This window comes from Quercus robur, chromosome 8, assembly GCF_932294415.1.
Source record: "Quercus robur chromosome 8, dhQueRobu3.1, whole genome shotgun sequence".
In the NCBI taxonomy this organism is placed as follows: Eukaryota; Viridiplantae; Streptophyta; class Magnoliopsida; order Fagales; family Fagaceae; genus Quercus; species Quercus robur.
In genome coordinates this window covers 4,336,975-4,361,131 of record NC_065541.1, presented here as the reverse complement: position 1 = coordinate 4,361,131, position 24,157 = coordinate 4,336,975, and the positions used below count along the sequence as shown (strand labels likewise).

General features: G+C 39.5%; 1 protein-coding gene across 4 annotated transcripts; it reads left to right on the top strand.

Annotated features, from left to right (window-relative positions):
• Nucleotides 1-18,334: 18,334 nt before the first annotated feature.
• On the top strand, nt 18,335-23,539 carry LOC126694263 (uncharacterized). 4 transcript variants are annotated; one of them, XR_007645701.1, is made up of 4 exons: nt 18,335-18,839; nt 20,036-20,110; nt 20,668-22,751; nt 23,054-23,539. XR_007645701.1 is itself a non-coding variant. In XM_050390401.1 (4 exons), the coding sequence occupies exons 2-4, from the start codon at nt 20,059-20,061 to the stop codon at nt 23,218-23,220; spliced, it is 348 nt and encodes a 115-aa protein (XP_050246358.1). In that variant the 5' UTR covers nt 18,335-18,839; nt 20,036-20,058; the 3' UTR covers nt 23,221-23,539. The 4 variants fall into 4 exon arrangements, 2 of the variants coding, with proteins under 2 accessions (XP_050246358.1, XP_050246359.1); XM_050390401.1 differs by having other exon boundaries at nt 20,668-20,796; XR_007645700.1 differs by having other exon boundaries at nt 20,745-23,539.
• The last annotated feature ends 618 nt before the right edge of the window (nt 23,540-24,157 follow it).

Below are 24,157 nucleotides of genomic sequence, written 5' to 3'. Positions count from 1 at the left end.
CCCCAAAACCTATTACAATGACCAAAATACCCCAAAAACCTAACAATTACCAAAATACACCCTAAACCTAAAAAATTACCAAAATACTCCCTAAACCTAAAAAATTACCAAAATACTCCATAAACCTAAAAAATGACCGAAATACCTCTAAAACCTAAAAAATAACTGAAATACCCCAGAAACCTAAAAAAATTACCAAAATACCCTGAAACCTAAAAAATAAAAAAATTACCAAAATACCCTGAAACCTAAAAAATGATCGAAATACCCCCAAAAACCTAAAAAAATGACCAAAATAATCCCAAAACCTAAAAAAATGATCGATAAAAACCCCTGAAACCCAAATTATGACCAAAATGCCCCTAAAAATGTAAGATGACCAAAATACACCTGAAACATCTAAAATTACCGAAATAGAGGTTTCAGGGTATTTTGGATGTTTCAAGGATATTTTTGACAAATTAAAGGTTCTAAGAGTCTTTCATTCATTTTACAGGTTTCGAGGGAATTTCGGTAATTTTTTAGGTTTTAGGGTTATTTTGATTATCTTTTAGATTCTAAGGGTATTTTAGCCATTTTTTAGGTTACGGGGGCATTTCTGTCATCTTTTAGTTTTAGGGTTATTTCGGTAAATTTCTATGGTTCAGAAGTATTTTGGTAATTTTTAGGTTTTGGGGTATTTCGGTAATTTTTTAGGTTTTGGTGGTATTTTGGTCATTTTTAGGTTTTGAGGGTATTTCGGTCATTTTTCGGGTTTCAAGGGTATTTGGTATTTTTTGAGGTTTTGGGAGTATTTTGGTCATTTTTAGGTTTTGGGGCTATTTTGGTAATTTTTAGATTTTGGGGGTATTTTGGTCAATTTTTGGGTTTCGGGGGTATTTTGGTAATTTTTAGGTTTTTGGGGTATTTTGGTCAGTTTTTGGGTTTCGGGGGTATTTTGGTAATTTTTTAGGTTTTGGGGTATTTTGGTCATTTTTTGGGTTTCGGGGGTATTTTGGCCATTTTTTGGGTTTCGAGGGTATTTTGGCTATTTTTTGGGTTTTGGAAGTATTTTGGTCATTTTTAGGTTTCGGGGGTATTTTGGTAATTTTTTGGGTTTCAGGGGTATTTTAGTAATTCTTAAGTTTTGGGGGTATTTTGGTCATTTTTGGGTTTCGGAGGTATTTTGGTCATTTTTTGGTTTCGATGGTATTTTGGTCATTTTTTTGGGTTTTGAGGGTATTTTGGTCATTTTTTGGGTTTTGGGGGTATTTTGGTCATTTTTAGGTTTTGGAGGTATTTTGGTCATTTTTGAGTTTTTGGGGGTATTTTGGTCATTTTTTGGGTTTCAGTGGGTATTTTGGTCATTTTAGTGGTTTTTAAGCATATTTGGTGATTTTAAAGATATCAGGGGTATTTTGGTCATTTTTGAGGTTTCATGGGTATTTTGGGATAATTTTAGAGATTTTTGGGATAATTTTGGATGTCCAAGGGTATATTGGTAATTTTGAAATTTTAGGGGTATTTGCATCATTTTAGGTATTTATGGGTATTTTGGAGGTCAAGAGGGTATTCAAGTAGTTTTAGAGGTATTTGGGTCATATTGGGTTAAATGGGTGGGTTACTAATTAAATGGGTTGGGTTGGTAATGGATAATTAATTTATATATAAACGGGTCATAAATGGATAAATGGATAATTATACACCCAACCCATCTATGACCCAACCCATTTATGACCCAACTCGCCCATTTGCCACCCCTAACTATGACTTACCTTATTTTCTTTTACAATATTGGTTAAATCGGTCATTAATTCGTATGATGTATGAGAGAATATATATATAAGATAATTTTAAATCAATAAAAAAATTCAAATCAAAGAATTTATAATAAAAAAAGAAGAAGAAAAACATTAATTTGTTTAAAGAAGAGTAAAATTTAATCAGAATTTTTGTAATGTTGGTATTTTTTTTTTTTTTTTTTTTTGGGTTAAAACTATAATTTTTAATTGGTTTTGTTAGAGATATTTATTAGACTTATTAGCCCATGTAATAGGTCGAAGCTCACTTCCACTTGTACTAGTAGTCTAAGGTTTAGTTGCCTATATATACTTGTAGTTGCACGATTTTCCTGGCCCAAACCCTACTGATCAGGCCTTGGCCCGAGGCGCAACACACAATAAATACTTGTAGAGAATGGGTCAAAGAACTTAGCCTCAGTGAGCTTCGTCGGTCTGATGTATGGAAAATATTGTTGCAGGAATAAAAACACAAGAATGGATATTCAACCGAAGATTCTATTTCCTCAGTGCCGAATACATTTTTCGTCCCCTCTCTTAGAGGGACTCCACTACAATATATATCTCTCTCATTCTTAGCTGAGCCTTACACTTGTTGATCATCTAAGCCTCTACTTGAGCACCTGTCCCATCAGACACCCTTTCCACTCCTTTGTGAGTTGCAGTGGCCAAGGTAGTACTGTTCAAGGGTCTTTTCCTCATTAATGCGGCCAAGAGGGTGGTTGTGACACATTTAATGTGGTAGTGGCAGCTTTCCATGAGATATTTTGGATTTTACTCTTTTTTATATGCTTGGAGGATGAACTGCAGTGGTTGGGGCAAGCTCTTGGTCTGGACTTCGTAGTATCCGAGGAGGTGTTACTCCTCGGACAGGTTTCTTTTACCGCAGTTTGGGCTTGAATAATGTTTTGGTTATGACTTCTCCTCGGACACGATGCTTCTCGGACGGGCCCGTATTTAACTAGCCCATTATTTTGGGCCGGGCCCCACAATAGCCCTTCAAAACTCCGGTTTTTATCTCCTTCCGAGGAGAAAAGCGGGGTTTTGATGTCAGTGAGAGGATGGAAGTAAGGAGGGCTTGGGGCGAGCGTGCGGGCAGTTACTTTGGACGCGCTACAATTTACGAGGCGCGGCCATTTACTTCCGGAGGCTTTTTGTCCCCTTCATCCAACGGTGAGGCGTGGATCAAACGGCCATCATTATTTCTCGACTTTTTAGGCAAGATCGATCTTTTCTCTCTCCTCCCGGCTATATAAGACGTTAGACAGGCTCCCTTTTTCTTTTTTTATCCGCACATCAGAATAGAGACCTCTAGAGAACTCCAGCGCCCAGAAATCCTTGAGCACCTCCTTCCTTCAGATCTTCATAGTCGTTTCTGCGAAGCACCCTCCATAGAAGAGCTTTCCGATCACCTCATCGGTCATTTGAGAAGATATCTGTAAGTTCCGTTCGCTTTGTCGCTTCGATTTCTTCCTCGGACTTTGTTTTTCTCCTCGGTCTTTATTTTCATTCCTCCAGTACAGCTCAGATGGGTAGATTCAAAAAATTAGTAAATACTCCGGCCGCTATGGAAGCCTTTAGGGCAAAATACCATATTCCCCCGGGGGTGGGGCTGCAGTACTGTCCTCTTGAAGGAGTATTGACAGATAGAGGCGAGGGAGAAGTTGTTATCCCCATGACTGCTTTCATAGAGGGAGGGATGACACTTCCCATGCGTAAGATTACAAGGGAATACCTGTTCAACCATAGGTTGACGCCGCATCAGTGTGCCCCAAATATGTTCAAGATACTAGGCTGTGTAGATGTCTTAGACGAGCGGATGAATCTAGGCCTTACTTGGCACGATGTGGTTTATCTGTACAAGTGTCACCGCCTCGAGAGCGGAGGGTATTATCTTAAATCCCGATCCGAGGTTGTTAGATTGATCTCTTGTCTTCCAATATCCAATAAGACCGTGAAGAATGATTTCCTTATTGCTTCGAGGGAGTGGTTCGATGGTATTCATTGTCCGACTCGGGCAGGAATCCCAGGTGCGGCGTCTTTAGGGCCAATCCTTTTTGGGAAAGGGTTTAGTATTGGGGGGTTATTTTTCTTGCTTTCTTTACAATTGAAGAATTTCATGAACTAATCCCACTTCTCTTGGACGTTTGCAGATAAAGTTCACGTCGCTCCTCGGCTAAACTTCGTGAATGTGCCGGCGCTGAACTACCTTCTGAGGTCAGAAATTTACGTTACTGAGGACGGACAGTTACGTGCGGCTCATCTGGTTCTGGGCTATCAACCTCTAAGCCGCTCTTTCCAAGCTATCGGTCACGCCATAAGGGCTGGCAGTCCGAGGTTGGCTAGGATTAACGTGTCTAAGAACGGGTTCCTAGCTTGACGTGATCTTCCACCAGTCGTACTACCCGGCGTTCGAGATCCCTATCTAGCAGAGCAACTACCTCCGCCAGACGAGCCTGGCGTTGCTGTTCCGGTTGAGGGGCAAACCGAATCATCTCGTCTTTCCCTTGAGGAAGAGATAGACGAGTTTTATTTTGAGGAGGAAGTTCAGCAAGACCCCGTGGTTGAGCTTTCTGATCCTGAAGAAGAGCAGGACCGCAATTCCGTGGCTGGTGGTCCAATCATAATAACCTGTTCGAACGACTCCTCGGACGGAGAAGTAGGTGATATGGGAAAGTCTTTGCGAGAATTGATGTCCAGCTGAGGAAAGGGTCAGTCCTTAAAGGCGCCTGCCAAGGCACAAACCCAGGACCCTCCTACAATCGCCCCTCAGGTCCCTACTGACCTTGGCCTCAAAGTTAACCCTGACCTAAAAAAGAAGAGGCAGGCTGACATTCCTGAGGAGGGTGAACTGGTTTCCCGACCTGCTAAGCAGCAAAAGGCTACTAAGGGACAGAGGAGTAAGAGGGCAAACTCCTCGGAGAGCAGGGACGAGGAGAACCGTGCTGAGGTACGCGCTACTCCGCGTACATGGAGCCCTAAGTTGGAGCTAGATGGGGTTGCCATTTCCTACAATTTGTCGATTCGAGAGTAAAACCGGGGCCGAGCAGGGTACGTGGCTGATGCCTTGGAGCAACCCCTACTCCTTCCTCAGGATATGGAGGCCTATAGGCGGTTCTCTCAGCCCGAGATTTTCCTATCCCTCAAAAGGGATCTTGCGATGGTAAGTAATCCTTTTACTGTTTTATTAATTTATTTAACCCTGTTAAATTCTAAACAAATCTTGTTTCGTTCGCAGATTATTCAGCAGGTATTTGTGGCTGAGGAATTTTGTCGTGATAATCGCAGTAGGGCTGAGGCTGAGACCCAGTCTCGGACGGAGATGGAGAAAGCCTTTGGGTCCCTCAAGCACGATCACCTTGAACTCACGGAGAAGTTCAAGGAGTCGGAGAAACGGCGCAAAAGTGCAGAGGCTGGTTTGAAAAGTGCTGAGACCCAGGCGGAGGACCAGCGCAAAGAGCTGTACTTGACCCAGATCAACCTTGCCACCGAGAAGCAGGCAGTGCTGGATCTCAAGACTGCTCTGCAAAAAGTCGAGGATGAGCTGCGGTGGGTCAAAGAGGAGGCTCAGCTGATCCGAGAGGCCACAGAGGCTGAAAAGAATGCTGCTCGCTAGCTCGAGGTCCAAGAAACGGAGGCCAGGCTATCCGAGGAGATCCCCGAGGTGTGCAGGGACTACTGCAGCATCTCATGGGCTCAGGCCCTTGATGCTGCAGGAGTTCCTGTGGATTCGGCGCTAAGACTGCCTGAGAACGTTTTCTACCCTCAGGAGATCCGAGAGAATCTTGACGGCGTCCAAGCAGCTTCTGAGCAGGATTTGGCGGTGCCTGATGCCGTCCCTGTGCCTGACAAGGCGAAAGATCCCGCTGTTGACTCTATCTCCGACGTTCCTCCTCCTCAGCCAGAGCAGAAGTAGGATCCCCCTACTAAAGCTTAGCACTTAGGCTTTCAGTTTTTTTTTTTTTTTTTCAAATGAGAGTCGTCCTGTTTTTGGTGTTCTCTTGTAAGGACCTCTCTTTTTGTATTGATCTCGAAATATTAATATAGAACGTTTCCTTCGTTTTTATGGATTTATGTTGGTACCATCCCTTTATTTAACGCTAGTAATGATATAAACGGTCAAGGTGAAGAGGATGTCATGTAACGAATTTGAATGAGGGTTGCAATGGTGTTAGACTGCGCGCACGCCTTAAAATGATTTCCCTTAGGTAATAGTTTTCCAAATTGTCATAAGTAATAATTTCCCTTAAGTCTGTGGTCCGAGGAACCACGCAGGACTTAGGTTCTGTTTAAAACTTGTATGAGTGATAATTTCCCCTAAGTCTGTGGTCCGAGGAGCCATGCAGGACTTATGTTCTGTTTAAAACTATGAATGGTCGCCATAAGTAATAATTTCCCCTAAGTCTGTGGTTCGAGGATCCATGCAGGACTTAGGTTCTGTTTAAAACTTGTATAAGTTGTCATGAGTAATAATTTCCCCTAAGTCTGTGGTCCGAGGAGCCATGCAGGACTTAGGTTCTGTTTAAAACTATGAACAGTTGTCATAAGTAATAATTTCCCCTAAGTCTATGGTTCGAGGAGCCATGCAGAACTTAGGTTCTGTTTAAAACTATGAATAGTTGCCATAAGTAATAATTTCCCCTAAGTCTGTGGTCCGAGGAGCCATGCAGGACTTAGGTTTTGTTTAAAACTATGAATAGTCGCCATAAGTAATAATTTCCCCTAAGTCTGTGGTCCGAGGATCCATGCAGGACTTAGGTTCTGTTTAAAACTTGTATAAGTTGTCATGAGTAATAATTTCTCCTAAGTCTGTGGTCCGAGGATCCATGCAGGACTTAGGTTCTGTTTAAAACTTGTATAAGTTGTCATGAGTAATAATTTCCTCTAAGTCTGTGGTTCGAGGAGCCATGCAGGACTTAGGTTCTGTTTAAAACTATGAATAGTCGCCATAAGTAATAATTTCCCCTAAGTCTGTGGTCCGAGGATCCATGCAGGACTTAGGTTCTGTTTAAAACTTGTATAAGTTGTCATGAGTAATAATTTCCCCTAAGTCTGTGGTCTGAGGATCCATGCAGGACTTAGGTTCTGTTTAAAACTTGTATAAGTTGTCATGAGTAATAATTTCCCCTAAGTCTGTGGTCCGAGGAGCCATGCAGGACTTAGGTTCTTTTTAAAACTATAAATAGTCGCCATAAGTAATAATTTCCCCTAAGTTTGTGGTCCGAGGATCCATGCAGGACTTAGGTTCTGTTTAAAACTTGTATAAGTTGTCATGAGTAATAATTTCCCCTAAGTCTGTGGTCCGAGGAGCCATGCAGGACTTAGGTTCTGTTTAAAACTATGAATAGTCGCCATAAGTAATAATTTCCCCTAAGTCTGTGGTCCGAGGATCCATGCAGGACTTAGGTTCTGTTTAAAACTTGTATAAGTTGTCATGAGTAATAATTTCCCCTAAGTCTGTGGTCCGAGGAGCCATGCAGGACTTAGGTTCTGTTTAAAACTATGAATAGTCGCCATAAGTAATAATTTCCCCTAAGTCTGTGGTCCGAGGAGCCATGCAGGACTTAGGTTCTGTTTAAAACTATGAATAGTCGCCATAAGTAATAATTTCCCCTAAGTCTGTGGTCCGAGGATCCATGCAGGACTTAGGTTCTGTTTAAAACTTGTATAAGTTGTCATGAGTAATAATTTCTCCTAAGTCTGTGGTCCGAGGATCCATGCAGGACTTAGGTTCTGTTTAAAACTTGTATAAGTTGTCATGAGTAATAATTTCCTCTAAGTCTGTGGTCCGAGGAGCCATGCAGGACTTAGGTTCTGTTTAAAACTATGAATAGTCGCCATAAGTAATAATTTCCCCTAAGTCTGTGGTCCGAGGATCCATGCAGGACTTAGGTTCTGTTTAAAACTTGTATAAGTTGTCATGAGTAATAATTTCCCCTAAGTCTGTGATCTGAGGATCCATGCAGGACTTAGGTTCTGTTTAAAACTTGTATAAGTTGTCATGAGTAATAATTTCCCCTAAGTCTGTGGTCCGAGGAGCCATGCAGGACTTAGGTTCTGTTTAAAACTATAAATAGTCGCCATAAGTAATAATTTCCCTTAAGTTTGTGGTCCGAGGATCCATGCAGGACTTAGGTTCTGTTTAAAACTTGTATAAGTTGTCATGAGTAATAATTTCCCCTAAGTCTGTGGTCCGAGGAGCCATGTAGGACTTAGGTTCTGTTTAAAACTATGAATAGTCGCCATAAGTAATAATTTCCCCTAAGTCTGTGGTCCGAGGATCCATGCAGGACTTAGGTTCTGTTTAAAACTTGTATAAATTGTCATGAGTAATAATTTCCCCTAAGTCTGTGGTCTGAGGAGCCATGCAGGACTTAGGTTCTGTTTAAAACTATGAATAGTCGCCATAAGTAATAATTTCCCCTAAGTCTGTGGTCCGAGGATCCATGCAGGACTTAGGTTCTGTTTAAAACTTGTATAAGTTGTCATGAGCAATAATTTCCCCTAAGTCTGTGGTTCGAGGAGCCATGCAGGACTTAGGTTCTGTTTAAAACTATGAATAGTCGCCATAAGTAATAATTTCCCCTAAGTCTGTGGTCCGAGGATCCATGCAGGACTTAGATTCTGTTTAAAACTTGTATAAGTTGTCATGAGTAATAATTTCCCCTAAGTCTGTGGTTCGAGGAGCCATGCAGGACTTAGGTTCTGTTTAAAACTATGAATAGTCGCCATAAGTAATAATTTCCTCTAAGTCTGTGGTCCAAGGATCCATGCAGGACTTAGGTTCCGTTTAAAACTATGAATGGTCGTAGGTAGATCAGCAGGCAGAGGATAATTACGAAACAAAACATGGGCTAAGCCATTTTCATTAATAACAATATCTTCTGAGGTTATTTACATTCCATGGTCGAGGTACGGTTTTTTCATCCAAATCCTCTAGGTAGTAAGCGCCTATTCCGGCCACGGATGTGACACAGTATGGTCCTTCCCAATTGGGCCCCAACTTGCCCCAAGAGGGGTTTTTTGCGCTGCCGAAAATCTTCCTCATCACGAGATCACCTGGACCTAGAGGTCGCAGCTTAACATTGGCATCATACCCTTGTCTCAGCTTCTGGTGATAATAGGCCATATGAATCGTGGCTTTTTCCCTTCTTTCCTCGGCTAGGTCTAGACTTCTTCCCAATAACTCGTCGTTACCGTTTGGGGTAAACGAGTTAGACCTCAGTGTGGGAAAGTTGTTCTCGATTGGGAGCACGGCCCCATCCCCATAAGTCATCGAAAAGGGGGTTTCACCGGTTGAACGTCGCGGCGTTGTCCGATAGGTCCATAAGACGTGCGGGAGCTCTTCTACCCATCTCCCCTTTGCCTCATCCAGTCTTTTCTTCAGTCCGTTCACTATGACCTTGTTCACGGCCTCGACTTGACCATTTCCTTGGGGGTAGGCGGGGGTGAAATATCGGTTAATGATCCCAAACTCGCGGCAGTACTCCATAAAGCTCTTACTGTCGAATTGAAGACCATTGTCGGAAATGAGTGTACGTGGAGTTCCGAAGCGGGTGATAATGTTCTTCCAGATGAATTTCTGGGCATCCACGTCCCTAATGTTGGCCAAAGGTTCAGCTTCCATCCATTTAGTGAAGTAATCGGTTCCGACTATTATGTATCGCTTGTTCCCCGCAGCTTTGGGAAAAGGTCCGACAATATCAAGACCCCATTGTGCGAACGGCCATAGGCTAAAGAGTGGGTTGAGAACCCCTCCGGGTTGGTGGATATTCGGGGCAAATCTTTGGCACTGATCGCACTTTTTAGCGTATTCTTAGGCCTCTCTTTGCATGTTCGGCCACCAGTATCCTTGGGTGAGTGCCCTGTGCGCCAGCGACCTTCCTCCGGTGTGACTTCCACAAATTCCCTCGTGTAACTCTTCAAGTAGAGACTCGGATTCTTCTGGATGTACGCAGAGTAGGTACGGTCCAGAGTGGGAGCGCCGATATAGTTTGTGGTCCTCTGATAGCCAGAACCGAGGAGCATTTCTACGTATCTTCTCGGCCTCTAGTTTTTCTTCAGGTAAGATGTCGTTTTGGAGGAAGTTCTTTATGGGGTCCATCCAGCTGGGACTCTGTCTGATCTGATGGACTTGGACCGGGTTTCTGCTGATGGGACTTGCCTGAACTAGATCTTCAACAAGGATCATTCGTGGCAGATTATGCGCCGAGGACGTGGCAAGAGTGGCCAGTGAGTCCGCATGAGTGTTTACACTTCTGGAAATGTGCGTCAGATTGAATGACTCAAAACTCGTCTGCAGGCGTTTGACTTGTCCTAGATACTCTTGCATCCTAGCATCTCTGGCTTCCAGCTCACCCATCACTTGTCCGACGACCAACCTGGAGTCCGAGAATGCTTCTATTACTCTTCCGCCCAATCTTTGAACCATTGTCATCCCTTGAAGTAAGGCCTCGTATTCGGCTTCATTGTTCGTAGCCGAAAATCCGAGCCTCAGTGATTTTTCAATGGCGACACCGTCCGGTGATATTAAAACTATCCCCACTCCAGATCCTCTCTGGTTGGCCGCGCCATCCACGTAGACCTTCCATTGCAAGGTCCCCCCTGCTGAAATTACACCAACCGATTTTCTATTCATGTCTTTCTTCTCGGTTATTGTTTCTATAGAGGGTTCAGCAAACTCCGCCACCAAGTCTGCGAGGACCTGACCTTTGATGGAGGATCTGGGCATATATTTAATATCAAAGGCCCCCAAAAGCGCACTCCACATGGCGATCCTTCCTGTGTAGTCAGCGCTTCGAAGCACTGCTCGAAGGGGAAGCTGAGTTAGAACGATGACCGTATGCGCCTGAAAGTAATGAGGGAGCTTCCGGGTGGCATGTACTACCGCCAGAATTGCCTTTTCTAAAGGTAGGTATCGCACCTCGACCTCATGTAATGATTTTCTCACATAGTAAACCGGTCGCTGCACCCCATTATCATCCCATATCAGTACCAGGCTTACAGCATGGGGAGCTACAGCGATGTACGCAAACAACACCTCGTCTGCCTCAGGGCTGGACATGATGGGTGGTCGTGACAGGTATTCCTTAAGCTGCTGGAAAGCCCGAACACAATCCTCCGACCATTCAAACCTTTTCCACTTATTTATCAGGAGGTAAAAAGGTCGACATCGATCTGCTGACCGCGATATGAACCGGTTTAATGCTGCAATCATACCAGTGAGCTTCTGAACTTCCTTCGGGTTCTGAGGAGCCTACAGGCTGTTTATTGCTTTGATTTGATCGGGGCTCACTTCTATTCCCCTGTGGGTTACCATGTACCCTAAAAATCTCCCCGACCCGACCCCGAATGAACATTTGGAAGCATTCAACCGCAACCGGTGTTCCCTTAAGATAGCGAAGATTTTTTCGAGGTCTTTCACGTGCTCGGACACCCTTTTACTCTTTACAACCATATCGTCTATGTAAACCTCAATGATCTTGCCCAGCTGTGGCTCGAACATCTGGGTCATCATCCTTTGGTAGGTTGACCCTGCGTTCTTCAGCCCAAACGGTATCACCTTATAGTGATAATTTCCGATGGACATCATGAAAGCCGTCTTCTCTTGGTCTTCTAGCGCAAGGGGGATCTGATGATAGCCCTGGAAGGCGTCCAGGAAGCTCATCCGAGGGTGACCCACGGTTGCATCCACCAACCTGTCGATTCGGGGTAGAGGGAATGGGTCCTTTGGGCACGCCTTGTTCAGGTCAGTGAAGTCCATGCAAACCCTCCACTTCCCTGTCTTCTTCCTTACCACCACCGTGTTTGCCAACCATTCAGGGTAAAAGACCTCTTTAATAGCCCCTGCTCTTTTCAGTTTTGCCACTTCGTCTCTTACGGCACTAGCATGTTCCTTTGAAAGGCGTCGGGGTGGCTGCTTCTTCGGAGTGGAAGAGGGGTTGATGTTCAGGTGGTGACAAATAAGGCTAGGATCAACTCCCGAGACGTCGTAGGCGTCCCATGCCAACACGTTGACATTTCTTCTGAGAAATCTGACCAGTTCCTTTTTTTCTTGAGAAGGCAACTCAGAGTCGACCTGAAAAAACTTCTCCGGGTCGTTGTTGACAGCGATCTTATCTAAACTTTCACACCTTATCTCCTCGGCTAGCCCGTCCCCTTGCCTGGCCGAGGAGGCTGGTTGCTATAAGCTCTGTGGGGCCGAGGAATCGGCATCGGGCCGATGTAAGATGGCGGCAACCATACACTTCCGGGCTACGGCCTGATCTCCTCGGATCTCTTCTACTTGTCCTCTGGATGGGTATTTTACTTTTTGGTGGAGTGTGGAGGATACGGCTTCTAGGGCGTGGATCCATGGCCTGGCAACTATTGCGGTGTAGGGCGAGTAAGCGTCGACCACGATAAAATTTACCTCCACCACCTCCGACCCAGTCTGCACGGGTAGTCGGATCTGCCCTTTTGGTGTAACAATCCTCCCTTCGAAGTTGAGAAGGGGGGAATCATAAGCTGCCAAATCTTCCGACTTCAGGTTCAGTCCCTTGTATAGATCAGGGTACATTATCTCTACCGCACTTCCCGAGTCTACTAACACCCTTTTCACATCGAAACCTCCAATTCTTAACGTAACCACCAAGGCATCGTCGTGAGGTTGAATAGTTCCTCTTTTATCCTCGTCCGAGAATCCCAATATCAAAGAGCTTCGCTTTTTTGATCTTTTGGGTTCCCTATGCCTGTCCTCGGAGGGGAGCCGATCAACAGCCAGTACCCTGGGGATGGGTGGCCCAGTTCTTCCTGGTGCAGCGAGGATGACATGTATCGTTCCGGTGGGGGGTCTTAAGGACACATCCTTTCGAGACTCTTGTATTGCTTGATCGGGATGGCCACTCGAGGGGTGCAGAAGGTGACGTAACTTCCCTTCTCGGACCAACTGATCTAGGTGATTCCATATATTCCTGCAATCCTCAGTGGTATGCCCATGATCCTGATGGTAGTGACAGTACAGGTCCTGATTACGTTTGGAAGGGTCTCCGGCCATCTTTCCTGGCCATCTAAAATAGGGCTCGTTCCTTACTTTCTCCAGCACCTGTTGTACTGGCTCCCTGAACACGGCATTCACTGTTTGTGGGTGGTTTTGTCCAGCCTGTCGTGAAAAATCTCTCCTCGGCTGGCTAGGGTTATACCGTTCCGACCTAAAGTCATTTGCTTTGGGGGGGATGACCTTCTCCTTTCCCCTTCCTTGCAGCTGATCTTCCTCCACCCTTTTGTACTTGTCGATCCTATCCATCAACTGATGAGCGTCAGCAACTGGTTTACCAGTGAGGGATTTCCTTAAGCCATGCTCGGTGGGAAGACCACTTTTGAACGTGCTGATAGCAACATCATCATGGTTGTCATCTAAGTCGTTATACACCTTCCAATATCTATTCGAGTATGCTTTCAGGGTCTCTCCTTCGTGCATGGATAAGGACAATAGTGAACTAAGGGGTCGAGGGACTCTGGTGTTTGTGATAAAACGAGAGCAGAAAACCTGAGTAAGCTGATTGTAGGAGCCTATGGAATTTGTCTTCAGGCTGTTAAACCACCTCATCGCCATTGATCCCAAGCTGGATGGGAAGATTTTGCACATTAGGGCTTCATTTTGCGAGTAGATTGCCATTTTCTGGTTAAACTGGCTCACATGCTCTACGGGGTCTGCTTGGCCGTTATAGATGGCGAACGCTGGTTGGTTGAAGCGTCGAGGCAGCTTAGCCCCTTCAATTCTATATGTGAAGGGTGACCTTGAAACTTGGTCCAGCGCCTTCTTCATAACATCGTTCCCCGAACCCTTGTTGGATGGGTTCTCATACTTCCGTACAGGGCGTGGTTCCCTTTCGTAGGAAAAGGTTTCGCTTGGGGGGGTCCTTGACCTCCGTCGGTAACTCGCATCCTCCGCATTAGAAGACTCGTCTGAGTCAGAGGGAGATCGTTTTCACCACACACGTTGTAACTCCCTTTTCAAGTCATCTATCTCTCGCTGCATGGCCTGATGACTATTTCGCCTCTGGGACACGTGACTACCTGTCTGAGTGTGACTCTGGCTTGTCCGGATAGTATGCACACTTCCCTCACGATTCCCCTTGCCGCCTGGGTTGGTGGGGTTATTTTGCCTCTGGGACTCGGCGGGTTGTGTCTGTTGGGAGTTAGCCTGGTGAGGATTCTCCTGGTGTGGGCCTAGTTCTGCCATACTCGACCGTTGTGCTAGCTGATGCCCTAGTTCTTCCCACAGACGGCGCCAATTGTAGTTGCACGATTTTCCTGGCCCAAACCCTACTGATCAGGCCTTGGCCCGAGGCGCAACACACAATAAATACTTGTAGAGGATGGGTCAAAGAACTTAGCCTCAGTGAGCTTCATCGGTCTGATGTATGGAAAATATTGTTGCAGGAATAAAAACACAAGAATGGATATTCAACCGAAAATTCTATTTCCTCAGTGCCGAATACATTTTTCGTCCCCTCTCTTAGAGGGACTCCACTACAATATATATCTCTCCCATTCTTATTTGAGCCTTACACTTGTTGATCATCTAAGCCTCCACTTGAGCACCTGTCCCATCAGACACCCTTTCCACTCCTTTGTGAGTTGCAGTGACCAAGGTAGTACTGTTCAGGGGTCTTTTCCTCATTAATGCGGCCAAGAGGGTGGTTGTGACACATTTAATGTGGTGGTGGCAGCTTTCCATGAGATATTTTGGGTTTTACTCTTTTTTATATGCTTGGAGGATGAACTGCAGTGGTTGGGGCGAGCTCTTGGTCTGGACTTCGTAGTATCCGAGGAGGTGTTACTCCTCGGACAGGTTTCTTTTACCGCAGTTTGGGCTTGAATAATGTTTTGGTTATGACTTCTCCTCGGACACGATGCTTCTCGGACGGGCCCGTATTTAACTAGCCCATTATTTTGGGCCGGGCCCCACAATACTCATGTTAGGGTTCATTGTAACATAGATTTTGTACTACACTTTTATATAATAAAGATGTAACCCTTAAGGGTTTACTCCATAGATGTAGGCTAACAAGGCTGAACCATGTAACCCTTATGTTTTATGTTCTTGGTATTCTTATTCTATGTTTTCCCTTCTGCATCCACTCTAACATATACAACATGGTATAACACATTGTGTTGCTAATATATTTAACAAGTTTTACTTAGCATAAAACAAAAAGCAATATATATGTGTGTGCGTAAGAAAAAAAACTTTATTATTTAGAAAAATCATGATAAGTTATAAAAATAATATAAACTAAATAATAAAACTTTTTAAAAATTTCTAGAATTTTTTGGTAGTATAATGTTTATAGAAGCAATATTTCTTAAAATTTTGAAATTTCTAAAATATATTTTTAAACTTAAAGGGAAAAAATTTTGTTTAAAAAATACCATTAACTCTCCTAAAAGAAGTTTTATTTCACATTTTTAACATTAAAATATTATGGGATAATTAAACTCCCCTCCAAGGTTTTGAGAAATAACACTACACTCCAAATTTGAAGTGAAAAATATTAAAAGTATTACCCCCTTGACATCCATTTGACCAAACTTTGTTAAACTAATATTAAAAATATTGTGTACTAACATACCTTTTACTTAATGTAAGGTTTCCAAAATTACCCTCAATTTCAATAATAAAGTCAATTGTTTTACATTTTTAATTAAAGTGTATTTAAATATTAAGTATAACTTCTTCTTCTTTTTTTTTTTCAACTGGCTATGGAGAGATTTGTTATTACAAATGTTTTGGTACTTGATCATTTTTGCATTTTTATTCTAAATTTATTACTTTTGTTTTTACTAATTGTGGTTAAACTTTTGTAAAGAGATGCTTAAAGAAATTTATAATATTTTGTTATTAATATACACAAAAAGTAGGGGGGGGGGGGGGGAGTTTTAATTTTTTCAAATCTTAAGTAAGGAGAATGTTTTTTCCCTTTAGATTGAGGGTAGAGTGTCATTGAGTGTTAATTTTTTCAAACCTTAAGTAAGGAGAATGTTTTTTCCCTTTAGATTGAGGGTAGAGTGTCATTTTCTCAAACCTTAAGAAAATGGAGTGTTATTGTCCCAAAAATTATTTAAAATATTTTTCTTTTAAGAGAGTTTTTTCACGTTTCACATTTACACATTACAAAATTACATCCTATAACTAGTAAAACTTATATTAAGCGACATACACATGTACAACTTTTTCTTTTATTTAGAAGAGAAGGTATATGGTAGGTTTTGTTTCTAAAAAAAAAAAATGGTAGATTATTATTTATTTTTTTTGAAAAACAAATTTTTAAAAACGTTTGATAGTAGAATTTTAAAAAGAGTAACATTTTTTTAACTTTTTGAAATTTAAGAGCTTCACATCAAGGGCAGTTCAACTATATAGGCAAGTCAGGCCATTTCCTATGTCCCCATATAAAAGAAGGCACCCTCTATTAATTAATTAATATAATTTATTCTATTTATTTGTCTTAGAACCCTTTATTAATTAATTAATATAATTTATTCTATTTATTTGTCTTACATTTTAATTAAGATTGCTTCAAAAAAAAAAAAAAAAAAAAAATTTAAGGCCTCTCTATAAGCCAATAGAATGCATTGTCTATCAAAATGCTACATCTATATCCAAAACACATAAGTATTTTTCAATTAAATAAGTCTAGGTACATATATAATTTCACAAAAAAATCACATCAGCTTAAGTGACAAGCTGTTAATGGTGAGTAAAAAAAGTGATGTCAATAGCGAACTCAAATAAGAACCTATAAAAGCTTGCTCAAAAGTTTTCTCAATTGTTGAGAAAACCTTTGTATATGTAGCATTGATCTTTTTTATTAAAGGTGAAGAGACAAGATTAAAGCCTCATTTATCCCACTTTTTATCTCTTTATTTCCACTATTTATCTTCTTCTTCTTCTTTTGTCTTACCTATGTACTTACTATCACATCTAGGGCTGTAAATGAGCCGAGCCTTATCAAGCAGTGAATGTTCAAGCTTAGCTCGACAACAAAAGTAGAATGTTCAAGCTTGGCTTGAGTTTGATACGAGCCTAAAAATAATGTTCAAGCTTGAACTCATTATAAAGTATAAAAGTTTGAACTCAGTTTGGCTTGGCTTGATTCATTAGTTAAGCCAAGCTTGAGCTTAATATCAATTTACTTTACTCAACCTCATATCAATTTTATTACCAAACTCATAAACAAGTCTAGGTTCAACTTGTTTTGTTATTTTTGTATCGAGCCTTGGTGTTCATGAACTTGTTCATGAACAATATTTTTTACTCGGGCTCGGCTTATTTATTAAACAAGCCTAAAACTAAAGTTTAAGCTTGGCTTGTTTATAAACAAATAAACATGAATGAACTTTTTTTCGAGCCAAACCCGAGTTTTTTATGAATGGTTTGGTTCATTTATAGCCCTAATCACATCATATATTTTGAACACAATTTATCACCTTCTCCACACATGTTTAATGGTTAACACCTTCTTTTTACCAATTATAACGTGGGTTGATCATGTGATACATCAATCCACGTTCATTACTTTGTTACAAATTTTTTTTTTTAACTTAATTAGTTTTTTTAAACAATGTTTTTTAACTAGTATTAACTTTTACCATTTGTACAATATTTTTGGCCACTGATTGGCAGGTTTGGGGTTTTTTTTTTTTTTTTTTTTTTTTTTTTTTTTTAAATCAGGATTAACGCAAGACTAGGGCTAAGGTTTCAATTAGGTTGTGGGGGTATTAGGGATAAATTAGTCTTACTCAAGTAATTAATCCATGTGTGTGAATCATTGTGAGCCACATATCCTTTTACGTAAACAAGCAAAGCAAAGCAAGTTAAAAGTAAAACGTTGATGCGTTATTTTTCTTTTCTTTTTGTTCTTTTAATCATTTTTCTGTGTTAAGGAACTTCGGATTCTTTTTTCCATGCACAAATCTGTGTTTTGAAGTCTGTAGATAAACGTTTACCGGTTTACAGCGTTACAGGCTTACAGTCAAGAGATATGGACTTAAATCTTAATAGTGCTCTCAACAATTGACATTATACCCTCGCTCCATAGCCCAACCCAACTCGAAATTCAGCTCAATTACAAGGCCCAGACTTCTTTTAAAATATAGGCAAAAAAATTAAATTTACACCACTAACTTTGCTCAAAAATCTTTTTGGACATTTAAAAAAAAAATTTTTTTTGGACATTTAAGTTTGAAGTTGGTCTGATAAAAAAAAAAAAAAAAAAATTGCAGTTGGTCATTTTAACTTTATTTTAAAATTATATAAGTACTTTAATTTTGAAAATGGTCATTTTAATTTGGTAATCTTACCCAAAAATTCATTTTAGGTCGTCATTTTGAGTGATTTTTGGACAAAATTATTGGACTAAAGTGAATCATCACAGGGCTAAAATGACTTTTGAGCAAAATTATTCAAATATTTTTGTAAAGTTTTCTGACTAAAATAATCAATTTCAAATTTAAAGAATCAAAATGATTTTTGGACAAAGTTAGTGCCTAAATTGTATTTTAGGCAGTAGGGATTATTCTGCTTAGATTGATGAGAGTCGTTATTCTTAGAATGAACTTTTTTTTGTGACGTACCTTCTGCCTTTTCTTTTGAATGAATTCATAGTCTTCCAATAAAATTTTAAAAAAATATATATAGTACCCAAAAAGAGTAAACAGATTACCGTCCATCTAAAAAAAAAAAAAGAAGTGATCACCGCCCTTGTAAATCCGATTATTTTTCTTGATTGGTTAGCGAGAAACAGAGAGAAAACAGGGAAAAAAAAGAAAGAAAGTTAGTTCTAAATAAAAGACTGAGGCTCGTGAATTGGGTTGCCAGAAAAGTCCTCCTTTTGTTCTGTTTGTCGGGTCTTCGTCTTGGTGAGCTATTATTATTATTGCAGAGCACAAGAAGTGAAAGCTGAGGGAATCTTCTTCTTCTTCTTCTTCTTCTTCTTCCTCGAGTTTTCTCGGCTACCAAACGCAGCATGATCAAGAGATGTTTTGAATTTAAAGTTCTACTCTTTGTGCTGGAAGGTTTCATCTTTAATTCATTGTTTATGTTTTATTGTTTGTTTGGTAATGTATTAGGATGCTCTATAATTAAAAATTAAAATTGTATGACTCTGAAATCTTTGTTTCTCAATAGTTGAAGTGGGTTATCGATGTTGAGCTTATGTATCGGGTTAATTGTGTGATTGGTTTTTCTGTTTTGAGGCTGAGAGATTGTTTTGATTTAATGGTTATCTCAAATAAGAGCAAAGAGTTTCTCATATTATAGCGTTAAAATAAAACGCCGCCTTTTCCAATGTTATGTTCTGAGCAATCCTTTAGAAACACAGAAATATGACTTATGAGTGTTTTAATTTTTTGGATAGAGTTTTAACCTATGACATCTGTGATTTTTGCTTTTTATCATTAGACCAAACCACCAATCGGTTTTTGGTGCAATTAAGAATTGAACCCCAAATCTTTTATTCAACTATTAGATCTCTTATGAGTGATATGTTAGGTGGATTGGCACCAGGCAGTTTGTACTTAGGAGCATTCATATGAACTCTGGGGCAAAAAAAGTGGACTAATTTAGCTAGGATGTGATATTTTTCAGTTGATTTGTATGATTTACAGCTTTCATTCTCAGGAATTGAATTTTATTGCTTGCTGTGATTTTCACATTATCACATGGATTTTTGATTGAATGTGGAATGTGCAAAAGTTGAGATCTTTCAAAGTGTTTGACTATAAGAATGCCATGGTTTTATGACGATGAGTAATGATGTTATTCATTTGTCCTCTCTCTTTTTGATTTGAAAGATTACACATGCATCATTGGGTCTTTAACCCACGATTTAATCCAAAGCTTGATGTAAGTAATGTATAATGGTGCAGGAAAAAAAATGGTCCCTTATTTTTGGTATGCTTTTAATTCTAATTTATATGAATTTGATAATACTGATAATTTTTTTCATATAACAAGCAACCTTAGTTAATATAAAATTGTGTTTGTGTGTCTGTTTGGTGTATAACATTTAGAACAAAAGTTTACTATTTTGGATCATCTGGTTCAAGATAAATACACTGGATAGCCAAATTTATATTTATCATAATGTCTTTTATGTTTCTTTTTCCTACTGTTAATTTCTTCAGTATTTTAACTCTTAATTTACTTGATAAATTTTATATGTTTCTTGTCATTGCATGAATTCTACTCTAGCATACTGCTATTTTTGCAGGTTTTTGTTCCACAACAATCTAGATGCTGATGTTGACTACAAATACTGTTGCCACCTTGCCTCAGTTACCACTAGGTATACATGATGACTTTATTCATGTAATCGAGATGTTTGAGTACAATGATTTAGTATGTGTTCTTTGGTTGCTAAAGGTGCAAAATAGAGGGTTCTTTTTTTTTTTTTTTAACCAAAAATTATATGACAAATGATTAGGAAATATGAGTTAGATTTTTCTTAGATAAGCTGGTACATCCCCTAGATTAGTTTGATCCAAGTTCTCATTCGGACCAAATCAAGTTCAATCCCAACTAAATATGGTGGTTTACTTGATTATCACTTTTAAGGAATTCAAACTTTTGGCCCCCCATATATTATGAAGATAAAGATTTGAGTGTGAAAGATAGAGGGAGAGACAGAATATTTATGTTTAATTTATTTCATCATTCCTTTTGGTGTCACTATTTGGACAGGAAATATTTATTATCTTTCAAATTTTTTTTGAAGAAAGAACTTCCCTCATATTGTACTATATGTACAAGTGCATTCTTTGGAGTTTTATTTCATTGGATATTTTGAAGAGAGCCTTTAGGTCTTGATTTTAACAATGCTACTTAACTGCTTTGTGTATGCAGTGAAAATCGAGGGTCAATGCATGGGGCATAATATGCATACTAGATCTAATCTTGTGAAAGTTTTCTTGTCATTTCAGTACTTCAATGGAAAAAGGAGGTCACTTAAGACTGCTGAACCTGGATGCCTAGGTATTGGTGCCCAATTTTTTACTATTAATAAAAGTAGACGTATCTTGCATTCTAGCCATATGCAGTCTGCTTCTGATATATGTCATTTCGCTTGGTAAGTTTATTCTTTCATATCCCCAGTTACTTGTTATCTATGTCTTTTGTGTCTCATGTTGTTGTAGATTTATCTCGTCTAATAAAAATTATGTGTTCAACGTAAATTCTACAGATTTTACATTTGTTAGAATGTGAAAATAGTGAGCAGTAAATGTTATCTTTAATTCCTTGTTACCTTTACGTCATTATTAGGCATTTTCTAACATTCATCAGTAATACTTTGACCTTTTGCATGAAGGTAATGACCTTTACAGCCCTTTTAACGTTAGCCAAAGTTTCACAATTTTTTAGAGATTTTCATGTGCTTGAAATTTTAAATTTCAATCTAACTTAAGAGTTGTCTTAGAATCAGTTACTAAACAGCTGGTTTGGAAATTTTCTGAACAAGTGTCTTGATACATTCAATGGTAGAACTTATCTGTGACTTTAGGATTATGCTACTGCATCTTTTTTTTTTTTTTTTTTTTTTTTTTTTTTTTTTTTTTTTTTTGCGCAATCAGGTTATGTTATGCATCACCCTCTGATGAAAAGCAAAGAACAACAATTAGAAAATCCTGATAAATGTATTCAGATTATAAATGAAGTTATGGAACATGCATCTACAAACACAATAGGTGAATTCATTTTGTATTTTTTTTTTCTTCATAGATGCTTGCAAATTGAGGTTAGGAAACCAGGGATTCTATGGATTCTTGATATTGCTCTTTTTTTGGGTTAAAACCTTTGTCTCTGCCTCTCTGATTTCTTCTGCAGAATGCAAGATGCGCTGCTGAGAAAACTCAAACTGTTACACGCATGGCTCCAACAATTACTCACATTCCTAGTAATAGCTATTTCCGTGTATCAATCATTAGTCAAACTACATTTAATATTAAAGGAATCGCTTTGGCTAGCCAAACACAGAACTGCCTGCCTTATGTCATTGGTGGGTGTGAGTAGCTCATCTGCAGTGGCAGAGCAATACACTGTATCATTGGTTGCTCTGAATTCATTTAGTCCAACTTCTAAAGTTGTCTCCTTTTCTGCTTTTTTATTTGCTAAAATGGAGTTTTGGTAGTCGTCATAGATATTTTTCTTGGCTCCTTGGTATAAATGTTGCTTCAAGGATCCTTTGTGGGATTCATCAAATGGTAGTTGTATTGCTCTGTTCAGTTTAATAAATGCCAGATGAATTCTTTTTGAAGTTGGATTAGTTTTAGGAACCAAGTCATAATTTGGCCTGTCCTTGGCAACCAATGTCTGTTGTCAATTGATTAATCAAAGCATTGTATTTCCTCTTTTGTGTAATCCTTTTTTTGGGTTTATGGTATGGGGTGGTTACATACATTTTCACTTGTTGATACATATAAATGCATGTTGACTTTTGCCTTCTTTCTGAAATTCTGTGAGATTCGATATTTCAAATGGCATATAATGGTTAAACTGAAATTTCGGGGAAGGATTGGCCACAACTCAATGATGGTGGGTCTGGGTTACAACCCAGAGGTGATGGTGATGGTCGTGGTGGAGGCGACTGTCAAGTAGATTAATTCTTTAAAAATAAGGAAAGTGAGATGCCTTATAGTTACAGGGGGAGAAAATGAAAGAATGATCGGAACTTTATCATTAGTAATAGTCCCTCCAGAAACTATATATAACAGCTTATTTAACTGGTACAGGCGTTCTTTGTACGGATTGGGGAATGTCCTCAATTGCTTTTGTTCAGATCTGGAAATACCAGAGACAGAAGACTCTTTTATCAGTCAAGCAAGATAGTATCTAAAAACCTTAGCATACATACAATGTCATCAAATTTTGTTCCATATTTCTAATGTGGAATTTTCCAATTTTCTTTTGTGGGAGAGAAGAAATCAATATAGGTGAATATTTCCTTCCTCAGAACTTTTAATTTTCTGGAATGCTAATTCCTCTAAACATTCGCTATGTTCAATTCTCCTAAACTAGAATTTCTTTTATTTATTATTTATTTTTTTTCCTATTTATGTCATTGGGATTCTCATAAGAATTAAGCTCATGATCTCCCCTCATGACATCCTTTAAATGCAACCTGTGATACTATTGAAAATTGTAGCTTGTGACATGCCATATAAATTTAATATAGGAATTCATATTCAACAGATTTTGTGATTGTTCATTTGTTTTGTCTTATATTTTTCTCAAGGTTGCAATAGAAAAAATATGAATGAAAATGTGGAGCAAAGGCCTCCAAAAGTCAACCTAAAGCAGATGGACTGGAAGAAAAAGAGAGCAGAAGTTAGTTTGGATGATTTAAAACACTCTCATTTACTTGTGTCACCAACTTCACAAGGGAGATCAGGCAAAGTGTAAGGTGGACGAACTGTCTTTGCTTGCCAACAACACATGTGAGGTCCTTCCGTTGTCGACACCATTGGAATTCTATCCTGCTCCATGGAGGTTCCACTGGTTCCAACCTCTCTGCATTGACTGCTAAATAGGAACCCATCAGTGACTCACTCCAACCTCAGTTGCTCTTTATTTAACATGGGGATTAAACCAATGGCACAGTGATTTTATATTCATAATTCTCCTATTTTTTACGATGAGAATGTACTCACATGCGAATTTCTTTCATTACTGTTAATGTTGATTTGACTTTGTATGAAAATCAGTGTTTTAATACTATTATAATGCAATATATATTCTATGATACCCTGCAATCCAGTTGCATTGACACTTTCATGGCTAAGAGCATGAAGGAAAACATCCAAAATCATTTGGTAAATACATGCATAGAAACTTTCAGTCGTCAAGATGTTTACTGTGATAAGTAAATTTTTAGCAGAACTACTACTTTACGTTTCACATATTTGGTAAGGACAACAGATAAATTTCATTCAATACCCTTTAGTGGCAATGACAAGTTTATTTATGAACTCACATATTGACAAGTTTTGAGAAAGAAACAAGGAAGATATAGTATATAAACCTCTAGGATTTGCAATGTGAAGTTAGGATTTCCTTGCCAAAAAGTCAGGTTGTCAGATTTTAAAGCCCTTTTATGGAGACACTCATCATTAACTGAATCCATAGTGATTTATACTAATTGAACTTATGTTGAGTCTATTAGTTTGAAGTGGACTAACGTTTTTATCATTGTGAATGGCATATATGGTAAAAAATTTCTAGTTTGTTTTTTGAGATGAATGAGTTAAATTTACTGAAACAAGATCACAGTACAAGAGGTTCAAAATAAGCAGCACATGCTGAATCAACTGAGCAAACTAACAATACCTACCAAACATCA

Excerpts from the sequence above, each read along its gene's own strand:
- LOC126694263 (XM_050390401.1), top strand. The coding sequence starts at position 20,059 with ATGCTGATGTTGACTACAAATACTGTTGCCACCTTGCCTCAGTTACCA. Across the intron at positions 20,111-20,667 it reads CTTGCCTCAGTTACCACTAG|TGAAAATCGAGGGTCAATGC; the intron begins GTATACATGATG and ends TTGTGTATGCAG. Across the intron at positions 20,797-23,053 it reads TGCTGAACCTGGATGCCTAG|GTTGCAATAGAAAAAATATG; the intron begins GTATTGGTGCCC and ends ATTTTTCTCAAG.